The 19,432-nt window shown below is 39.1% G+C and overlaps 1 protein-coding gene across 1 annotated transcript; it reads right to left on the bottom strand.

Moving 5' to 3' along the window:
- Positions 1-5,950: 5,950 nt before the first annotated feature.
- On the bottom strand, positions 5,951-15,153 carry LOC108236332 (neuronal acetylcholine receptor subunit beta-2). Its single transcript, XM_017416907.3, has 8 exons — positions 14,605-15,153; positions 11,610-11,755; positions 10,494-10,538; positions 10,304-10,413; positions 9,058-9,584; positions 8,351-8,817; positions 7,295-7,440; positions 5,951-6,562 (listed from the first exon to the last, which is right to left on the bottom strand). Exons 1-8 carry the CDS (start codon positions 14,648-14,650, stop codon positions 6,547-6,549), a joined length of 1,503 nt encoding a protein of 500 aa, XP_017272396.1. The 5' UTR covers positions 14,651-15,153; the 3' UTR covers positions 5,951-6,546.
- Between the last annotated feature and the right edge of the window lie 4,279 nt (positions 15,154-19,432).

Raw genomic sequence — 19,432 nt, 5'->3', positions numbered from 1 at the left:
ATTCAGAAATGATGGGAGGTGAACCAGACTCTCTGAAAGTTTCAATAAATATACCAGGCCTTGGAGAGATGGGGTGAGGTGTTGGAATCTGTAACAAAAAAACAAAACAAAAACGGCATTTTGGTCAATTAGAAATTTTGATTTGTTTAGTGTTATATTATTTACACAAAGATTTTTTTAAACAGCTATTACAAAAAACATACAAAAGTATTTGTTCTGTTTTTGGCAAACTTGGTAATATTACCTTAATTAAATATTACTTTAGACATACTGTATGCAGAAATGTAATCCAAATGACACGGTGCAAAGGAAATTAAACAAAAAGAGGCGGTTTCTGTGACTGGAACTCTCAGTCATGTCAGTGTCTGGGCCCTAATGTAAATAATAAGAATGTCAAACATTTACACTCAGCTGAAATGTCAGGATTGTTTGGTCACTTGAGGCCTGGTTCCTGTGTCCGTGTGTTACTGTTGTTGCTTAGCAGGAGAACAAAACCCTGGAACTTTATTTACTGAGCGAGGAAAATGTGTCTGAAAAAATGAAAAACATCTAATTCATTTAGGAATTAAAGGCCTAGTATTCCTTGAAATAATTTATATTTCCCACTGCCTTTCATGCCAGAGTTTTGGACTAAGATAATCTTTTATTGAGAAATGATGGAGGTGTAGCCATTTTGATCAAACCTAAAAAAAAAAAACGTTATGTGCGATCTTGCTAAACCTGTTAGTGCTCAGTCTGTGTATCGTGAATGACCCACTGACTACTATCTAAAAGTCTAGCTCGATATCTGTAAAATTGACTGATTTATAACCATTTTTGTGTTTCCTAATAATTAGTTGAAGCAGCCATTTTGAATGGAATTGACTCCAAAAGTGAAACAGTTGTAAATGTACCTTCAATAATTACTTTCTGAGAGTTTCATTCAAATCTTTCCACTGGTTCATGAGATATTTTGCAGAGGCTGCAGGCAAACAAACATGCAAACACACACAAGCAAAAACATTATCACCTCTTTGCCTTCGGCAGTTTGCAATAAAAGGTGAGTTACTGACTCAGGAATGTTTCTGCTGCTGCCTCTGGATATAAAGTAATAAGTACTTTGGAGCACAGTTGCACACAGTTTTGTCTTGAACATTTAAAGATTGTAAAAATAAAACAAGAAACCAGCACACAGGTTAAGTTTGGACCCAGTTATAGATTTTTTTTTTCTTTACATAAAATCTGTCAAAACAACTTTTTGTGCCTTCATCAAATGACACGGGGTGTGCCAAGAGAAAAAATCTTGTTTTTGAACGGAGGATTAAAAGCTTAATGCAAACACCTACACACACACACACATCTGTTCATTTGTTTGATTGAGCAAAGCAATAATTTGTTTGTCTCTGCCCACACAGACCTACAGTGAGTTCCCTGCTGCTTGTGGCGCAGTATAGACCCACAGCAGAATGATTTACGTCAGCAGCAGGGAGACATATTTTCAGTTTGAGCCTGAATGGAACATCCACACAGGAACACGCAAGTTCATGCTCCCGTGATTTTGTGCTGCTTTTGCAATAATGAATTTGCTCCCAGGACAGTAAAATGTCAGATGGTCTAATATATGTTGTTCAAAAGTAGGTTGTCTCATGCTGAAAGGAACTGCAATTAATCACATTGATGGCACCAGCTTTTTCCATAAATAACATCCCACTTCCATACATGATAGTCTGCACATTTCTGAAAGTTTTATTAAAATCCTTTCACAGGTTCATGACAAATTTTGCTAATGTTATAGTCAAACAAACTCAGATATGGGCAAAAACATTATTGTCCCTTTGCCTTCAGCAGTGGGCGATAATTAATAATAATAATAATAATTAATGATTTCAAACTGGTGAGCATAAATCTGACAGCTGGAAAGTTGTTTGTTCTGTCTTCTTCTAAAGAGTAAAGAAGCATCTGATCCATGAAACGGAGCCACAGGCAGAAAGAAAAGTCCAACAGGCTCAAACATCATAAGTACTGTCTAAGAGCATCACAGTCGTCTCCATCTGCAGAGCTGGGTAGCTTTTATTGCTGCTGCGACAGTAATCTGGGATGGGGAGTACAATTAAAATGTGCTGTCAACAGTTGAGATGTTTTTACATGTGTTGATATTCAAAATTTAGTCAAAAGCCAAAGATTAAATTTAGTTTGTCAAGTGAAATATGTCACTGCTGTACGGGCTCATTGAAGACCTGAATGGATGGTTCTTTTAAACATACTAGTGTTGTTTTAATTTTTAATTAGTAATAAGTAATTTTTTTTGTTATCATAAATTGATGTCTCAGTGCTGATGTCTCTTGTGATCATCTCCACCAGAATTTTAAACACACACACATGTGTAAGCTGACACACAGACAGATCAAACAGCTGAAGTGGGTGATCCGGTGGGAGGGACTGACTTGATTCATCATGCCTAGCTGCTGATATCTGGAAGAGCCACAGAGACAGAGTGAAAACCTAAAAGCCAACACTTCAGGCTCATCTGGGAAAAGTAATTTCTCCCAGCTAAAAATATGTTGTACGTTCAGCACATTTCTAATCTGCTGGAGTCTAACTTTGTTGATGATTTTAATAGTGTGAAAACTGATTCAGCATTCACACGGTTTTCCTGGTTTGTTTTGTTTAAATTAAAAGACATAAAAACATTTGGAAACTCCATGGGTTTTTTTTCAGTCTAAATACTTCTGCATACTTTGTGTACTTTTATTTTTTCCATTATGTTTAACTTTATTTATAAATATTTCCCCATAGAAATACACCCAGATCTGAAACATTGTTCTTTTTTTAATTCTATTTCAGCAAACTTGCCCTGATTTTAGCGAGATGTTTAGCTATTTTTAGCTTTTTAACTAGCCTTTTACTACTTTAGTTAGTCTGTTGCTACTTTTATCTAGCATTTTACTGCTTTTAGCAAATGATTTGCTCCATTTTTTTGCATTTTTTTTAACTTCTAGTTAGCTTTTGGCTACTTTTAGCTTTCAGGTAGCTTTGTGTTACAATTATATTAAGCAGTGTTTTGCTATATTTAGCTAACGCTTTGCTGCTTTTAGGTTTTAGCTAGGGTTCTGCTTCTTTTAGCTTTATTTAGCTTTAACAACTCAGTTTCAGCTTCTTCAGCAAAATTCAGCACAGTCATTCAACACTCAGCATTTACACTGCATTGTTGCAGAAACTGCAGTGTGCAGCGTTGTTTTATTTGATTTTCAGACCAAACAACAACAGCTGGACACCATTCAGCTCATTCACCAATCAGTACATGACTGCTTGAGCACAGATGAGCAGGAATTCATAAAGAAGGCTGGCATTTTTTATTTTTTTTTTGCATACTTACTTAGTCGGGTGTGTAGCATGAACAGGAACAGATAATTGGGTTTATCACAGATGTATTTTTAGTTCTTTCTTCTCCACACATAATTTATGATAAAATGGAAAAGAGTGCATGGAGACAGTAGATAGAAAGAACAAGGAAGGGTGAGGAGGAGGTGGGGAGAAATGAAGAATAATGAGAAGGAGAGAAAAAAAAAAGAAAAACACAGATCTGAAAGATGGAATCTGGCACAAGTTCAGGTTTGTGTGTGTAAACTGCATGGTGTTCCCATCCTCAGGCACTGCACTGGTAGACAGAATAATGTGCCCTGTGGATCACTGCAGTGGGGGCTAACAAATCCTACTTGTTTTGGAAGGTCACCTGAAAAGACTTAACAACACGGGAAACTAAATTAGCCAGCATGACTCAGACATCAGCTGACACTGGCAATTATTGCAGGGCATAGGACTACAAATCTGCTGGTAGTTTACTTTGGTATATTTCCCACTGTAAGTAAGTCAAAAACTAACGTATCTGGAAAAAAATAAGAGCTCAGGAGCTTCAGGAAATTTTATTCTTTTACGAGAAAGCTCCTACAATATCAAGTTACAGCTAAGAAATGCTTCCCTCAGCAGAAAAAACTGAAGATATAGACATCCCAGACAGATTACCAACACAGAAACACTCTCTCAGTCTCCAATAGTTGATGGTAAAGTTTTCCAAACAGATCTCACATGATCAGGTTTGTGCTTGGGGTATGTGTTGGGAATCACTCTTCAATCAAATTTTAGCTGCATATCTGTAAGACTGCTTGAATTACAGCGATGTTTGTGCTTAGCTGTGGTTTACTCTAAAAATTAATCAGGTGTAGATATGCATCCATTGATTGCTTCCTGGAAGTGTCGTTGAAATCCATCCTTTGTTCCATGAGATATTTTGCCAACAGTACAGATAAATGAACACACATGCACACACAGAGACACGAGCAAACCATTAATGCTGCTTCGCCTTCAGCATCGGGCGTTAAATAGTTGATTTGATTTAAATAGAATATTAGAGACCAAAATCTAACAGCTCAGCATGACTTGCTTTGTCTTTGTCTTGTTCCTTGACACACACAAACAGAATTCTGTCAGCTTCATTCTTCTGTCTGCTTTAAATTGATATCACACACACACACACACACACACAAGCCAGGGGGACAACAATAAATATGTGTTTTGTCGATAACTGTCCACTGGACCAGAGGCTGGTGGTTTTCTGCTGATGTTGTGACTCTAGGTCAGGAGTCAGTACTCCACTTTTGCTGAGATAAAGGATTTGGGCCCTTTAAATCTTATTATGGTCTATTGTGAATGCATGTGTGGGGGGAGGGATGTGTGCATGTGTGTTCATTCATGCAACACTGCATCAAACGAAACTGTGTCCTCTGTCTTCAGAGGCTAGTGACAGGAAAATGATGCTGGTGTTTTCACTAGAAATGAGCCTCTGAGGGGAGATGTGGTTCAATCATTTGGAATATGCATTTCCAAAAACACACAGAAACACTCGATTCAGTGGAGCGAAGCATGTGTTCTCTCATCAAACCGAGGAAGGATTTCTACACTGAGTCTTAACAACCGAGAGTTCATTAACAAACACTCATCTATAACAGCTAACAGGATTTCAAGCTGGATTTGGTTTTGACCTTTCCCACTTCCTATGGACCAAGACAAGACCCTAAATAAAATTTTATATGAATAATGTCAGTTTCTTATCTTAATTAATTTAAAAGAAGAAGTCTGCTAAAATATTTTATTTTAGATCAATTTAAAGGCCTAGTATTCCTTAAAGAAATGCATATTGCCCGCCACCTTTTTATCTTGTGTTGAGAAATGATGGAGTTGGAACCATTTTGTTAAAACCTTGAAATAATGTTATGTACAATCTCATGCAATATCCTGAGATTTCACGAACAAAGTAAGCACTGAGGAGGACTCTCAGATACTACCATATTGAATCATAGCTCAATATCTGTACAATTACCTGAATTATAGCACTTTTGTGTTTTTTAAAGTCAGTTGACTTTGGTGGTCATCTTAAATGGGGCTATCAGTTGTAGATTTGATCATCCAATGATTACTTTCTGAAAGTTTCCCTGAAACAAAAACAAGTTCAAATAAAACCCATCACATTTGTGTTCATTGCTGTTTTTATGTGATTAAATACTTTGACAACTTTCTGCCAACCTTGTCAGCCCACAAGCCGTCAGGTTCAGGTTCAGAATCTGAAGGACGTCGTTTCTTCCCATCACTGAAGATAATAAATGCTCTCTGTTTTTAACTCCGGTCTCCTGCTGTGAGATCAGTTCAGCTACTTTAACCTTTGGCTGCTGACCTCCTGCTGTTATTGTTCAGCTTAGAGTAAAGCTGGGCAGAGAGAAATCCTGCACACTGAAACATTTTAAGATTTCAAAATGTTTAGACAACTTGACTTGGCACAAAAAAAAAACTTACAATGAAGAAAAGAGCAAAGCAAGTGAGACAGAAAGTGTGGACAGAATCTGTCCCTTTGCTGCTGCTGAGGAGATGGACAGAGGAAATAAAGCACAAACCACTGAGGAAGAAAGAGAGAAAGGGAGATGGTGCATTAAAATTTTAATGAAGAAAAAAGGTGAAAATGACAGAATGTTCCCACTTGGTGACAATAAATCTCAGTTTGGATAATGTGGAGAGAGGAGAAATTCTAATCCACTGCATCGTAACGCCACGAACAAAGAGTTTAAACGTTCATGGAATTTTCTTATCAGCAGTGCTGCAGAGGAGAGTTGACCTCACGAGAGCTGCAGTGTGAAGAGACTGCAGAGGGTCTGTGAAGCCACGAAGGCTGCCCAAACGAGAACAATGAATCTCAAATAACTACATTTATAATAAATGGGGGGGGCAGTCTGCAATAGTTCCTCTTGACAGAAGTTGCTTAACTTTTGAGAAGTAGAAATGTGGTAAATGCTGCTGCGCCTGTGATGGAGTTCAGTGTCTCAGTTGTTTGCAGAGTCGAGGTTTGGAAGCACCAAGAATCTGATTTGTAGTCCACTCTTTCAGACCCATCAAGTATAGCTGACTGCTCAGATTAGGCTGTCAGATCCAACCAAAAGCTACAGCTCAACACCAAATGGGCTTTAGCTTCTCGAAGCTTCAAGTGAGATGCTTATCTTTCGTTAATGTGTCCCAGAATTCCTAGAAATCTCCATATCTATGAAGAGAAAAACACAACAAAGTAAATATGAATATAAATAGGTGTTATTTAGCAAAAAAAAAAAGACAAGCATTAAAGTTGTTTATTATTGCCCGCCGCTGAAAGGCAAGAGGCAATAATGTTTTTGCTCGTGTGTGCATATACGTTTGTCAGTACTGTTAGCAAAATATCTCTTAAACCACTGGACTGATTTTAATGAAAGCAATCATTGACTGTACACTCTAACACATTAACACTTGAAGGTAGCCCAATTCAAGATGGCCGTCACCGCTAAGCAACCTTATCAAATAAATAAACAGATCGAACTTACTCAAGCTGAAATGAAAAGAGTTTAAAGAGTTTAATTAGCACTAGGATGGCAGCTATATTTCATCACATTTTGCTTAACTTTATTGTTACTTTTGGGTTAAAAATGTGTTTTCTTATATTTTGTAAATCGTAGATTTGAAATGTGACAAAAGTGAAAATCACAATTTAAAAGAAAAGTGTAATTGTTTGCAGTATTTAAGCTGTTATGAATCAGTGTAATTCCTTGTGAAACAATCGGAATAGAACCAAATGCTTCTGGTTAAGAGAAATATATTTCAAATAATGAAATCATTGCAGAATAATGAACAATTTATTATGGAAATCAAAAATAGTTACATTTAGTAACTTAATTGACTTTTTTTGAACTGAAAGTGTATTTGAGTGTTTTTTAATGTGTGTTTTGCAGCATGTGTGACTCACTCTGTGTCATCTGCTGCGGGTGTGTTGTAGCTTTGGAACAACGGCTGCATGAAGAGTCCGAGAGTTCCCACCACACACACCAAGATGAAGATCCAGAGGAAAAGACGGTCTATCACCATGGCTACGTACTTCCAGTCCTCGATGATCTGAAACCAAACCAACAGGTTTAAACTGTGACAGGTTGTTAAAGGAAGGGTCGCATCATATCAGCTTGGAACAACATGCTATTTTTAATTTAAGTGCTCCCAGTTCATCTATTTTTAAAGTGTCAGCTTGCAGAACTCCTGCCCTGAACAGTCAACTCCTTTAAGAGTGTTTATTAATCAGGAGCAGTGATTCATCAGCAGTGGCTGGAAAGGTTTTTAGGCAAGCCGGAGTGTGTCAGGGTCTATTTTTAACAACAGATGATTGATATCAACAGTAAAAGTTAAATAAATAAAAAACTTGACAAAAAATTCTGCCATGAGAAATTACATCTTAGAAACATGTTTGAAGTTTAGATGTAAGAGTGTGCAGATTTCTATTTTTATTTTTTTAAGGATTTGGATCATTCCAGATTTAAATAGATGACTGACAGACTGAAATTTATGAGGTGCCAGTAATAAAGGAAATAGGTCACATTTAACTGCAGATAATAAAAGTTACAAATACATTTAAATATTCAAAATCTACTTGTAAAAAGGTAAATCTAAATTTTTAAATCTAAATGTCTAAATCAAAGTGTAAATGTTAAATCACCCCTAATTTTCAATGTTATGGAGGAGCTAAATGTAACAAAGTGCACCTGTTCAAATGCTAAATGTTTTTAACATGTTACTTGACATTTGACACCCCACAGAAAATGAAATGTTAAATAGTTAAAGATTTGATTTGCCCATATCTCATCTTTCCTGTTAATCTCCTCACTCTTCCTTGTTGGATCTCAGACTTTGTCCATCTCCATAATTTGCTTTTAAATATCTTTTCTTCCTTCATTCTAATAATCTCTGACATCTATTCTTTTCACTTTGTACTCCTCCTCTCCCGTCTGTTTCCAGAGCTTTATCTCCTCCTCACCCCTTCATCGTCGTCTTCCATTTTCATGTGTTCAGTGATATATTTCACTCCATCCACCGCCTCCTCCAGTTCTTCATCCCACTGCTCCTGGAAGTCTGAAATCCCACTCCGGCCATCGGGAATTTCAGTCTGTTTCCACCAAAACCTGCGTGCAAAGTCTTCATTAACATAGTCTGACTGGACTCCACCCAGTCTGATGTCGGAGTGCTGCCTCCTGCCTGAGCTGCTTGGAAATTTGGTTTTACAGACGGCGTTCCGGACGGCGAACTTCCGGCAGAGTTTGTCGCGGACTTTGGAGGAGCCTGGGCGCTTCATGAGGAGGAAAGTGGCGAGTCGGACTAAAAAGAGGTGTTTGACCCAGTCCGGCATGTAGTGGGTGGAAGGGGAGCGGTGGTGCACGTTGAGGACGCAGGCGGTGCTTACAATAGAGAACGTGACCAGGACCATGGTGAACATCAAGTATTTGCCTTAGAAATAATGAGACAGAGAAAAAACAAACATGAGATGTCACCATGTAAAAACACGTCTGCAGTTCCACTGAAAGTCTACTCGCAGTCTCTTGTTTTCAGTTATTAGCTGCTACCACAAAAGGCAGACAATCATGTACCGTAACTGCCTGTTTATGTTACGGTTTCAGTGAACATAGACAGACAACTAAAGATAGTTTAAAATAGTATACACCTAAAAAACTCAAAAACATAACTAACCTATGAGTGGTACAGCCAGAGAGGTGGGTGGCACTATTTTTGATATTAGCAGCAGGAACACGGTGAGCGCCAGCAGCACCGAGATGCACAGAGTCATCTTCTCTCTGCAGTCTGACGGCAGATAGAAGACCAGGATGGCCAACGAGGTGATCAGCACACAGGGGATGATCATATTGATGGTGTAAAACAGAGGCTTCCTCTTGATGACAAAGTCATAGGTGATGTCGAGGTAGGTGATGTCGTTGGGGTCTTCATTTTTGCGTGCCGGCAGTGAAACAATGTCCCACTCCCCACTTGGTGTGAAGTCGTCACGGCTGGCAAAGTCACTGGTGAGGATGAGGTCCAACTCAGTATGGTCGTACGTCCAGGAGCGAAATTTGAGGGTGCAGTTTTGTTGGTCAAAGGGAAAGTTCTGCACCTCAATGGGACAGGCTGACTTGTAGATCGCCGGAGGGAGCCAGAAAATGTCCCCGGTGTTGGAGACCACAGCGTTGCAGTAGAAGGAAACCTCGTATACGCCATCAGCACTGTGGTAGGTGTGGAGAAAAAGGAAAATGTTGAGATGAGTAGAGAAAAGCTAAAAAATAAAAAAATAAAAAATGCAGTGTGACTGTTGAGTGCTGAAAGACTAAAGAAATTTACTGAAAAAGGTGAAAGTGAATGAATAATAGCTGATCTTTCTTTCAATGTTAATTAAAACTGAAGAAGAAAAGACGGACAAAAACGGACAGAAAATCAGAAATATGGAAAAAGAATAAGAAGGCATGAAAAAGGCAAAAAAGACAAAGATAATGCAAAACGGGTCAAAAAAGGCAAAGGATGCATAAGGAGACATGCAAGGACTAAAGTAGTGCTGTAGTAATGACAGTCCAAAAACCGTTTGGAAGAAACTCCAGACAGGAAAACAACAGTGTGAACGACAAATACTTGATTAAAGATTTTTGTTTTTGACTTCACAATCAACTTTATTAAACATCTAGTTCAACATTGTAAGAGTTTCTGAGTTTCTGAGAAGAGTCAGAACTCTGAGCTTCCTCCTGAACAGAAAACTGGACAATGATGATACTCTGTAGAAATTAAAACTGATAACATAATAGTCATATCACTCAAACCCTAAAAACATTTAAAGAGACATTGAGGTTAGTAGTAAAATCCCCATTATTTTAGAAGTAGGTTTTCATTTCATTTTATTCTATTTAAACACCTGCATCTTCATCTCCTCGGTGGATGAGGTGCTCACACTCACTTGTTGTAAAGTACGATGTCAGGAAGCCAGATCAGCTTGGATGGGATTCTCAGTTTCTTGACGCCTTCATATTTGTCCGGATCCCATCTCAGTCTGTAGTCGTTCCATTCCTGCAGACAGGGAGGGTCCTCAGCTCCATTACTGAGGAAAATCCTGAACATGCAGAGTGTTGAAGGAAGACTGACAGTACCTGAAACAGCCACACGTTGGTGGTCATTATCTGTTCTCGCTCATTCTGGGAAAACAAAAGAAAGAAAGAAAAAAACATTTGTGAAGTGATTTTTTTTTGGTATTTAACTTTGTTGTCAACATTGCAGCACTATTAAGCCAAGTTAGATCAAATTCAATCCGTTACAGAACACAATGAGAGAGTGCATGTAATATTTAACATTTTGAAGCAAGACACCATGATCCTAGGAGGTTGTGTTTTCAGAAGCATCCGTCTGTCTGTCTGTGTAGGAGCTCTGCAGCACTGTAATGTAGGAATGTCAAACTGCACAGCTGGACACCTCATGGCTCAAAGGTGATGCCTGTTGATTTCAGTGTTCATAGGGTCAAAGGTCAAGGTCCCAGGTAACCTCTTTGTTAAGAACTTGTCTCTGCTCCCACATGTGACCCTTTTGTTTCCTCCGCCAAGGAGGTTCTGTTTCTCGTTGGTTTGTTTGTCTGTCTGTCAGCAAAGATCAGGTAAAAACTGATGAATGCAGGAAATGTTGGGGTTTAAACAAAAAACAGTGGATTCAATTTTGGTGCTGATCCAGATTATGATTCGGATCGAACTATTTTCCATCACGCCGTGGCCTCAGTGGAGGTCTGCGCTCTCTGAGTGCTTCTAGCTTTGGTATGTTTTAAAATTAAAGTTCTTAATATTATCCGTTTCAGTTTATTATTTTTGTCTATCACAAACATTTTTTTTTTCAAGTAATGTGAAAAACTTCCTCTTTTGGTTTTTAATCCTATGAATGACAACAGAAAGCTTATTTGGTAGCAATAAATAATACAGCCAGGTACTTACACTGTATGTACCTGGTATTTACTGAGTATATCTGGATGCTTTTGGATACATATCTGATATGTACTTGGTAAATACCAGGTATAGATCAGGTACTTACCTGGCACATATCAGGTATGTACCCAGGTAAGGTCTGTATTATGTATTGCTACTGATTATTTTTTACATTTCCCAAAAAAAATTCTGCTTCCATCAGATTAACAGTTGTGATCTAAAAGTGGATATGTTGTTTTTCTACAGATACAGTGGACACGTCCAGACGAGTTGGACACATAGTATACAGGATACACTCACAACGCTGATGAGCTGAGACAGAGACACCTGGATGGAGATGGTGACCTGTTGACTCTTATTGATGGCTGGTCGGATCAGTTTGTTGTAGCGCTCTGGTCCCAGCAGGTAGTTCATCAGTCGCTCCTCTGCATTCTCTGCTCTGCTGTCTGACGACAAAACCCAGACAGAAAACACTCGGTCTGAGAGCGCATCGTTTCCATCAGAAACACATCTTTTATTTGACGTAATTCACAAACTAACACATCAGTCCTTCAATAGTTAATGTCATAAAAAATGCCATTTGTTTGTCTTCTGGCAAACCACAAACTCTAGTAGGAGCAAAGTGTGTCCTCATTTAATTTAAGCAATAAAGTACACACAGACACACAACTGACTCCACTTCCTGTTTGTGTGTGTGTGTGTGTTTATAAGCAAGTTGACTGTAAACAAAGAACTTTTACCACAAGGCATCAAGGCTTCATCACATGTTCCCAGTGTGGGTGTGTGTGTGTGTGTGTGTTGGGGGGGGGGTAGAGGGGTGCAAGCTGATGCTTTTCTGAGTTTTAGAGCAAAAGAACAAACAGAAATCCACTCATGCATCCTGTGAGACGATCCCTTGCAGCTTCTTGTTTCTACATCTCTAAATTATTGCTTGAATAAGTCAGACAAAATGTTTCTGATGCACTCTCTCGACATTTGCCGTCATCATGTCTGCATTGTCAAACAAACTGATGAGCACAGTGGGCATTAAATATCGAGACGTTTCTCCTCTCTGCGCCACAGGAATGGTTTCCTTCCTTTATTGTAGGATTACGTGCAATGACAGCAGCTGTTCTTTTTACAGCTGCACCCTGCTGATTCAGCTCTTCCTCAAAAAGACAAGTGAATCAATTAAAACTAAATGAAAATATCTTCAGATGACGTTTCATTTCAACAAAAGATGATGACAGATTTACCATCACAGATGACAGTGAAGGGGAAAGAATGGGAAACTCAAAATGAGCCTAAATATGTGATTATGTGTCTCATTTAAAGCTCAGTGGTCTGAGGTGTATTAACATGTGGGTGATTCTCTACAGCATGTCAATAACTGTGTAGAAATTCAAAGATAACTATGATATAATAATAAACTAGAGAACGAGGCGAGTTAAAAGCAGCAGACTGGTAGCTATAATCAGCAAAAGGCTAGTTTGAAGCAAAAAGTTGCTTCAGAGGACCAAAATTGAACAAGTATTCTGAGTTCAACAGTTGTTTTTCTGTCGGATGTCCTTCGACATATGCATAAAGTTAAATGTTCTGAAAAGTATAAAAGTTACAAAATTTAAAGTCTTAGCAGCCATCTCCCGAATGATGTGAATGTTTAGATGTTTAAATGACTAAAATAACAGGAAATATGCAGAAATTAGATTGCAGAAAACATATGGACAAATAAATAAACAGGAAAACGGTCTAATTATCATTCACACAGTTAGTTGAACTTAAATTCATTAAATTAAATTAATTATGATGAAAAAAAAGCTTTGTTTGATAGAATGTACTTCGCGCAATTAATATTTTTCCACATTTGTTAAAACATGGACATTGTATCTTAGAACAGACTGGAAGCCATTCACCTAATGAACTCTGTATTTCCTTTCTTTTTTAAATTATTCATTTAACCATTTTCAGTCTTCCTTCTGTGGCTTTAAAGGTTTTCAACCTCCTCACCTCACAAATGCACACTTGTAGAACTCAGTGTTCTCCTCAAGATGATTCAAACAAAAACCTTCCAAAGACGTGACAGTTTCTCTTCTTTAACTCAAGCCTTCACTGTTTTTGATTATTTTATCAGAAGCATGAAAAGAATCGAACTTACACAAACTACCTCACGAACCATGTTTTGTAAGAATGATTCTTTTGCATCACAAGAAAAATGAAATGTGTGTTTTTGTTTCACAGGTTGGAATGTAAAAGCGACCACAGGAACATCTTACAGTGACAGCTACCTCAGATAGTGTGTGTGGTGTTCATACTCTAAAAATATTCACAAGTAAACGCAGATGGGCCCTGTGAATAATTTACTGTTGGCTATTTTATGCCTACAACCAAGAAAGCCTCCTTTCTTGGTTTTTTTTTTTTCAGGACACACTTGAATGGCTCCTTGCACCAAAACAGGAGCCTCTAATAATTTATTTGCCCTCTCTCCAGTTTTCGTTTCATGTAGAAGTGAGTTTTGAATCTTTTGTTCATGAAACTGCTTCAGAGGATATGCTAACAATTTAGCTTGCAATTAAGCAACAATAACAGTGCAAAGACTTAGCATTCCTTGAAAGAATGCATATCCCCTACCAGCTTATATGCCACAGTTTTAGACATTTTAGATTTATGCTGAGAGATGACCGTGTTGTGGACGTTCTGGCCAAACTGTGAAAATAATGTTACACAAGTCGTCACAATCAAAGTACGTGTTGTTAATGACTCTCAGCTACTACCGCATCAAATTTTAGCTTAATATCTGTAAAACTGACAGCGTTATAGCCAGTTTTTTTTAAAGGTCAGCTGAATCATGTTGACTCCAAAAAGTAACCAGTTGTAGACATACACTGAATGATTGCTTTTTAAAAGTTTCAATAAAATCTGTCCACTGGTTAATGAGGTATCTTAGTAACAGTCAAACATTCTCCCCTTTCTGCAGTGTGGGATAAAAACATGTGAAATTAAAGTTTTACAAGAAACAACTTAATAACATGTTTTTATAAGTGAACAGAAGATGCTTTATGGAGCCCTGATTTAAAATGTGTGTATCTTTTTATCCCAACCAGTTCTTGTAGAACCCTGACCCAGTTCTAAGCAGTACTTGGACAATGTCCACATGTCCCCTGTACTGCACTATGGACAGTCATGTCTCTAAAGTTGGACTCAGAAAAAAATATGTTTTTCAAAAGAAAAAAAACTTTATTTAAATTGACATGTTTCACCTCAGTAAACGTCCCTGGAAAATGCTAATAAAATTACACAAACAAACAAACTAACTCACGTGTGCAGGAGAGAGTGAGGATCAGGAGAAAAGCGATGAGTGGCATCTCCTCTGCAGGCTTGCTTCTTTCTTCTTTGTCCTTTAAAACAAACAGAAAGACGAGAAAAAGGAGGGAAAAGGAGGAAAGAGTCCCTAAAATCCAATATTTAATCCGATTGTTCTGCTGCGTCACACAAGTCTTTTAGCGGCTCCTGTTGCTGGAACCCTTCAGTCTTTCAGTGCTTCAGTGATCAGGTTCACAGCCCAAACAGGTCATAGTGGTTCCGGATTCAGCGCGTGCTGCAGACTCGTGCTGCCGAACGAGCCGCGGCTCCGATCCGGACCCAGCAGTCCGGACCTGATTCTGACCCGGAAACTTCCTGATGAACTTCTGTCTCTGTGTGTGTGTGTGACTTGCAGAACCTGCATGAAGTTTGCTGTCAGCTCTCTGATGGAGCTCCTGCAGCCGCTGGGACGGGCACGCGCACGCGCACCACGAGCGCGCTTCTGCCCGCTGGCTCCTTTGTTTGACTGGAACTGATATAAATTTATTAAAGAGGTGAGAGAGAGCTTTTTATATGAAACCTGCCCAAAGGAGAAGTCAGGGGAAAGCAGATTTTACACAGAACATAAAAATATAATGAATAAAAAACTAACTTTTTGCATATTACCCGCTGCCTTTTATAAGAAGGAACAGAGCTATCTGCTTTGGTTTAATGAAATCTTGGAGCTCAAAGTATAAGTAGAGGATGACTCTCAACTACTACCACACCAGGTTTTAGCTCAATATCTGTAAAATTGACAGAGATAAAGCCATTTTGGGGCTGGGTAAAATCAGTTAGCTGTGGCAGCCATCTTGAAGTGACTTGACTCGAAAAGCTAATGTGTTGTAGATGTACATCCAGTGATTACTTTCTGAAAGTTTCATTCAAATCCATCAAGTGGTTCATGAGATATTTTGCTAACAGACAAACAGAGTTGGCTCCAATAGTATTTTAAAATTTTAAATTTAAAAACAGATCTTGCTCGATTAGTTAGCACTCAGAGTATGTGTTGGGGATGAGTCTCAGCTACTAACACACCGCAGGAAAGTTAGATATGAAAATTAAAACTCAACAAACAGAAAAACCTAAAACTATACCTCAGAGTTTCTGCACCGTAGTGCTGCTGCTGTTTGGGAAAGCAGCAACGAGAAACCTTTACGTTTGACAACTGTTGTCATGATACGAAAGGATCAGGGGCAGAAATAAGTACATTTAATACAAAAAAAAGGTTTTTTTTTGTAGAAATAGTTGTTTACAAGTTAGGCCAGGACAAAGGATGAAGACTGAAATGATGAGAAAAAGCAACTTAAATGAGGACAAATCGCTGACTTCACTGAGTTCTACTGAACCATAAAAATCAGAACTTAAATATAATACCAACAAAAAAAAAACAGAAATTGGACATTCTTTCGGTAAATTACTGGTATTTGGCATCAAAAGCTACATTTGACATTCATTTTCTTTGATGCCTTAAAGCACACAAACCTTTAAACTTTATTTCTGAACACTGGTCCGACGTCCATCTTACGGTTGTTTATGGTCTGCCTCAGAGCTCCTGAACGGACCCAGCATGTCTGGTTCTGAGTTTCCATTTGGGTTCAGCTCCCACAGAATCTGGCAGCTGCTGGAAGAGGAGAGTCGTGTTGGCAGAAGTCACGGTGGCAGCGAGGGATAATGCCGAAAAGACAGGAACAGATTGCCCTTCTCTCAGACCTTCCTGCGTGCGGCTCGTGAATAAATCATTGCAGATTCAAAGCTAACAGTCTCACATATGGGGTTGGATAAGTCATTCTTTGAAACCATTTTTATCACCTTTTTGTTATTTTTATTGCAAATGTGCAATTCTTGCACATTTCTAAAACAGAAAAAAAAAACTGATGCTTTCCACCAGCGACTTTATTGATGCCGTTTGCATGTGTATATATCCATCACAGTTCAGGCCATATAACCAGCACATTACTCCCTTCCACGCTCCGGTGGAGATTTCAATCTGCTATAATGGAACCGAGTCTCTGCCTCAGTCAGGCTAACTGACACAAGGTTGCCACATTTTACTGCGATTCACAGCAGCCTTCCTCACTAACTCTTCTGCTCCGTCACTACCTCTGTCTCGTGCACGCAGCTTTAAGGCTGATAAATAAAAGCAGAGATCGTACCGGACATATTTTTCTATTTTTACTCAAGACAGAATGTGTATGTTGGGCTCGATGAATCAGGATGTAACACAGGAGTGGAGCCACACTGTTGGAGAGTTGGATTTCTTACTATTTAATCTGTATTTATCCAGATAAGGTCTGACTGTACCTGTGCAGAAACACACCTGAGTGAGAGTGCCAGTGTCAGCCAAAATACAGTAAATCTGCAAACTAAACTTAACAGCAGTTTCAAAGTACTAGCTTTTGTATCCTTAAATAATCAAAAAAAAAAAGAGACGTGTCGTTGAAGGAGCCACACAGAGCCCCACTGAAGGTGATCGAGAGCACTGCTTTACCAGATCTCTGTTGGGAAAACAGATTGTCACTTTCAGACAATCATATAAGTGTTTAAATGGAAAACAAAAACCTCAGATTGCATCCAAGTTTCCATCCATCCATTTTTTCCCTCATATCCCCTAACTGGGACACAGAGGTAACGGGTCCAGGAGGAAAACCCAGACATCCGTTTCCCCAGACACACTCCAGGTCCTCCTGGGGGATCCGAACGTGTTCCCAAGTCAGAGAGGATAAATAATTCCTTCAGTGCAGTCTGGGTGTACCCCAGGATTTCCTCCCAGTGGGGTGTGCCAAAAATCCTCTAGAGGGAGGTGTCTTCATCTGATGTGTGAACCACCTCGGATGATTCTGAGCACCACTGATTCAGACGAGCAGTGGCTCTACTTTATAAGAATAAGCCCAGCCATCTTATTAAGGAAGCTGCTTGTATCCTTGATACAAACATCTACATCTCATGACCATACAAGGGTATACTTTTCGATGGATCAGTAAATGGATCAGGAGCTCAGCTCCTTCACCACAGCAGACTGTAGACACGCCCTTATTACCGCAGGCCCCGAGTCATTGATCCATCTCCTCTTCCATCCTCCCATCACTTATGAATAAGACTTCCAGTTATTCAAGTGTAAGATTTATAAAAGATTTGGAAAGAAAGAGTAAAGGAGTTGAACTGGGGTGTTAGGATATGGAAGTTAATGTGAGGTGACTGGAGCAAGCATTTTTGTATGTAAACATCAGCTGAGATTTGACTGAAAGGTTTTTTGTTTTGTTTTTAAATCATCCCTTGGTTACTGTAAGCAGTCACTGTGGGTTCAGGAGCAGTAATGTGAAGGTTGTATGCAGGTCAGCCTGTTCATCTTCTTGAGAGAATTTACAGTTTACTGACTGACATCAATGACTCAGCCTGAGGGCTGAAGGCTTGGGGGGTGGGGGGTGGATTTGTGTTTTACAGACACCCTGATAGTTGCTGTGGGTTGTTGTGTAAAGATAAGGTGAAATGGAGCAGCCGATGAATTTCAGCTCCGAGGCTTTTTTTCTTTGACTTCCACAAACCTGATGAGAGCAGCAACACGGATCAAACATCCGTCACGAGTTCGTTAGATTCTTCGTTTAATGCTGTTCGTCAACATGTATCATATGTGCATGGTAGCTGCAGCTTTGCCAAGAAGAAGTGCCAGAGCTTTGTGTTCAGATTAGGAACATTTATGGTGTTTGAGATGCTATTTAAAAGAAAAAAAAGCACATGGAGAAATACTTGTCCCAATGCAAATATATTATCAAATCAATAGGGATGCTTTATAGCCACAGGTAAACTTTTTATGTGTTGCTATTAACAGGAAGCACACACACAATCTGAAAGAAAAAAAAATAATGTTGATTTAAACAAAATACTAGTTGAATTTAGGAGTTGCAATGAAAACAGCAACAACAGCAAAAATGAGTGGTTTTTATGGCAAAGGCTAGACAAAATATGCATTTGGGGATGTTGAGAATTCAAGATTTATGAGTTTTTATGTTCAGCTTTTGTTTAAGTCATCATTTGTGGGGGGGTTTTCATGTTAGCCTTTCCTTCGGTTTTAGTTTAATAATCATTTCACCTGATTTTCATAAAGTCATTTACTTTCTCTGTATTCAGTGTGCTTACCTTTGCTCCATACAAAGCTGTTATTTGTGTCTTTCACTTCAGTGCTTTCTTCATGCATGCCTTATCAGCCATCAGACATCTAGCTGGTGTAATAACCTGGCCAAAGGAGGAGATGGAGGACACTGATATCAAGATGAGAAAGCTCCTTACAATTTTACCCCAAGTCTGGTACCCTGAGAACGTACACTAAGAGAAAGGAGGGGGGCATCAGAGCCACTACACAGGATGTAGAAACCAAGATCCTGAAGTACATCAGGAAGAAAGCCCCCCATGATGACCTGCTGAGGGAATGTCTCAGGCAGCAGAAACCCAATGTGGAAGAGGAGAAAGAGGAACCATTATAGAAAGATGAGCCCTCAGCACAAGAGTAATAGAGGCCAGGGTCTATCATACCAGGCAGGACCCAAGATGGAGGCTGTGTTAAGATGCCCCTGAGACAGTCCAGCATATAATACAGGATGTAAGATGAAGGCAGGCAAAAGATACATGGAACGCCATAACCAAGTGGCTGGAATAGTGTACAGGAACATCTGTAATGAGTATGGACCAGAAGTCCCAGTCAAAGTGGGAGACTCCACCTAAGGAGACTAAGATACTGTGGGACTTCCAACAGATCCCAGGAACAACCTCAGAGATCTCTGTCCAGAAGAGCGCAGTCCTATGAACAG

This window comes from Kryptolebias marmoratus, linkage group LG3, assembly GCF_001649575.2.
Source record: "Kryptolebias marmoratus isolate JLee-2015 linkage group LG3, ASM164957v2, whole genome shotgun sequence".
In the NCBI taxonomy this organism is placed as follows: domain Eukaryota; kingdom Metazoa; phylum Chordata; class Actinopteri; order Cyprinodontiformes; family Rivulidae; genus Kryptolebias; species Kryptolebias marmoratus.
Note: the sequence above shows the minus strand (reverse complement) of the source record. Positions and strands in the feature narration are given on the sequence as shown.

Coding starts and splice junctions, on each gene's coding strand:
- LOC108236332 (XM_017416907.3), bottom strand. CDS start 14,650: ATGCCACTCATCGCTTTTCTCCTGATCCTCACTCTCTCCTGCACAC. Junction 11,756..14,604: donor CCTCACTCTCTCCTGCACAC/GTGAGTTAGTTT, acceptor TTTTGTCGTCAG/ACAGCAGAGCAGAGAATGCA. Junction 9,585..10,303: donor GACATCGTACTTTACAACAA/GTGAGTGTGAGC, acceptor CACCTACCACAG/TGCTGATGGCGTATACGAGG.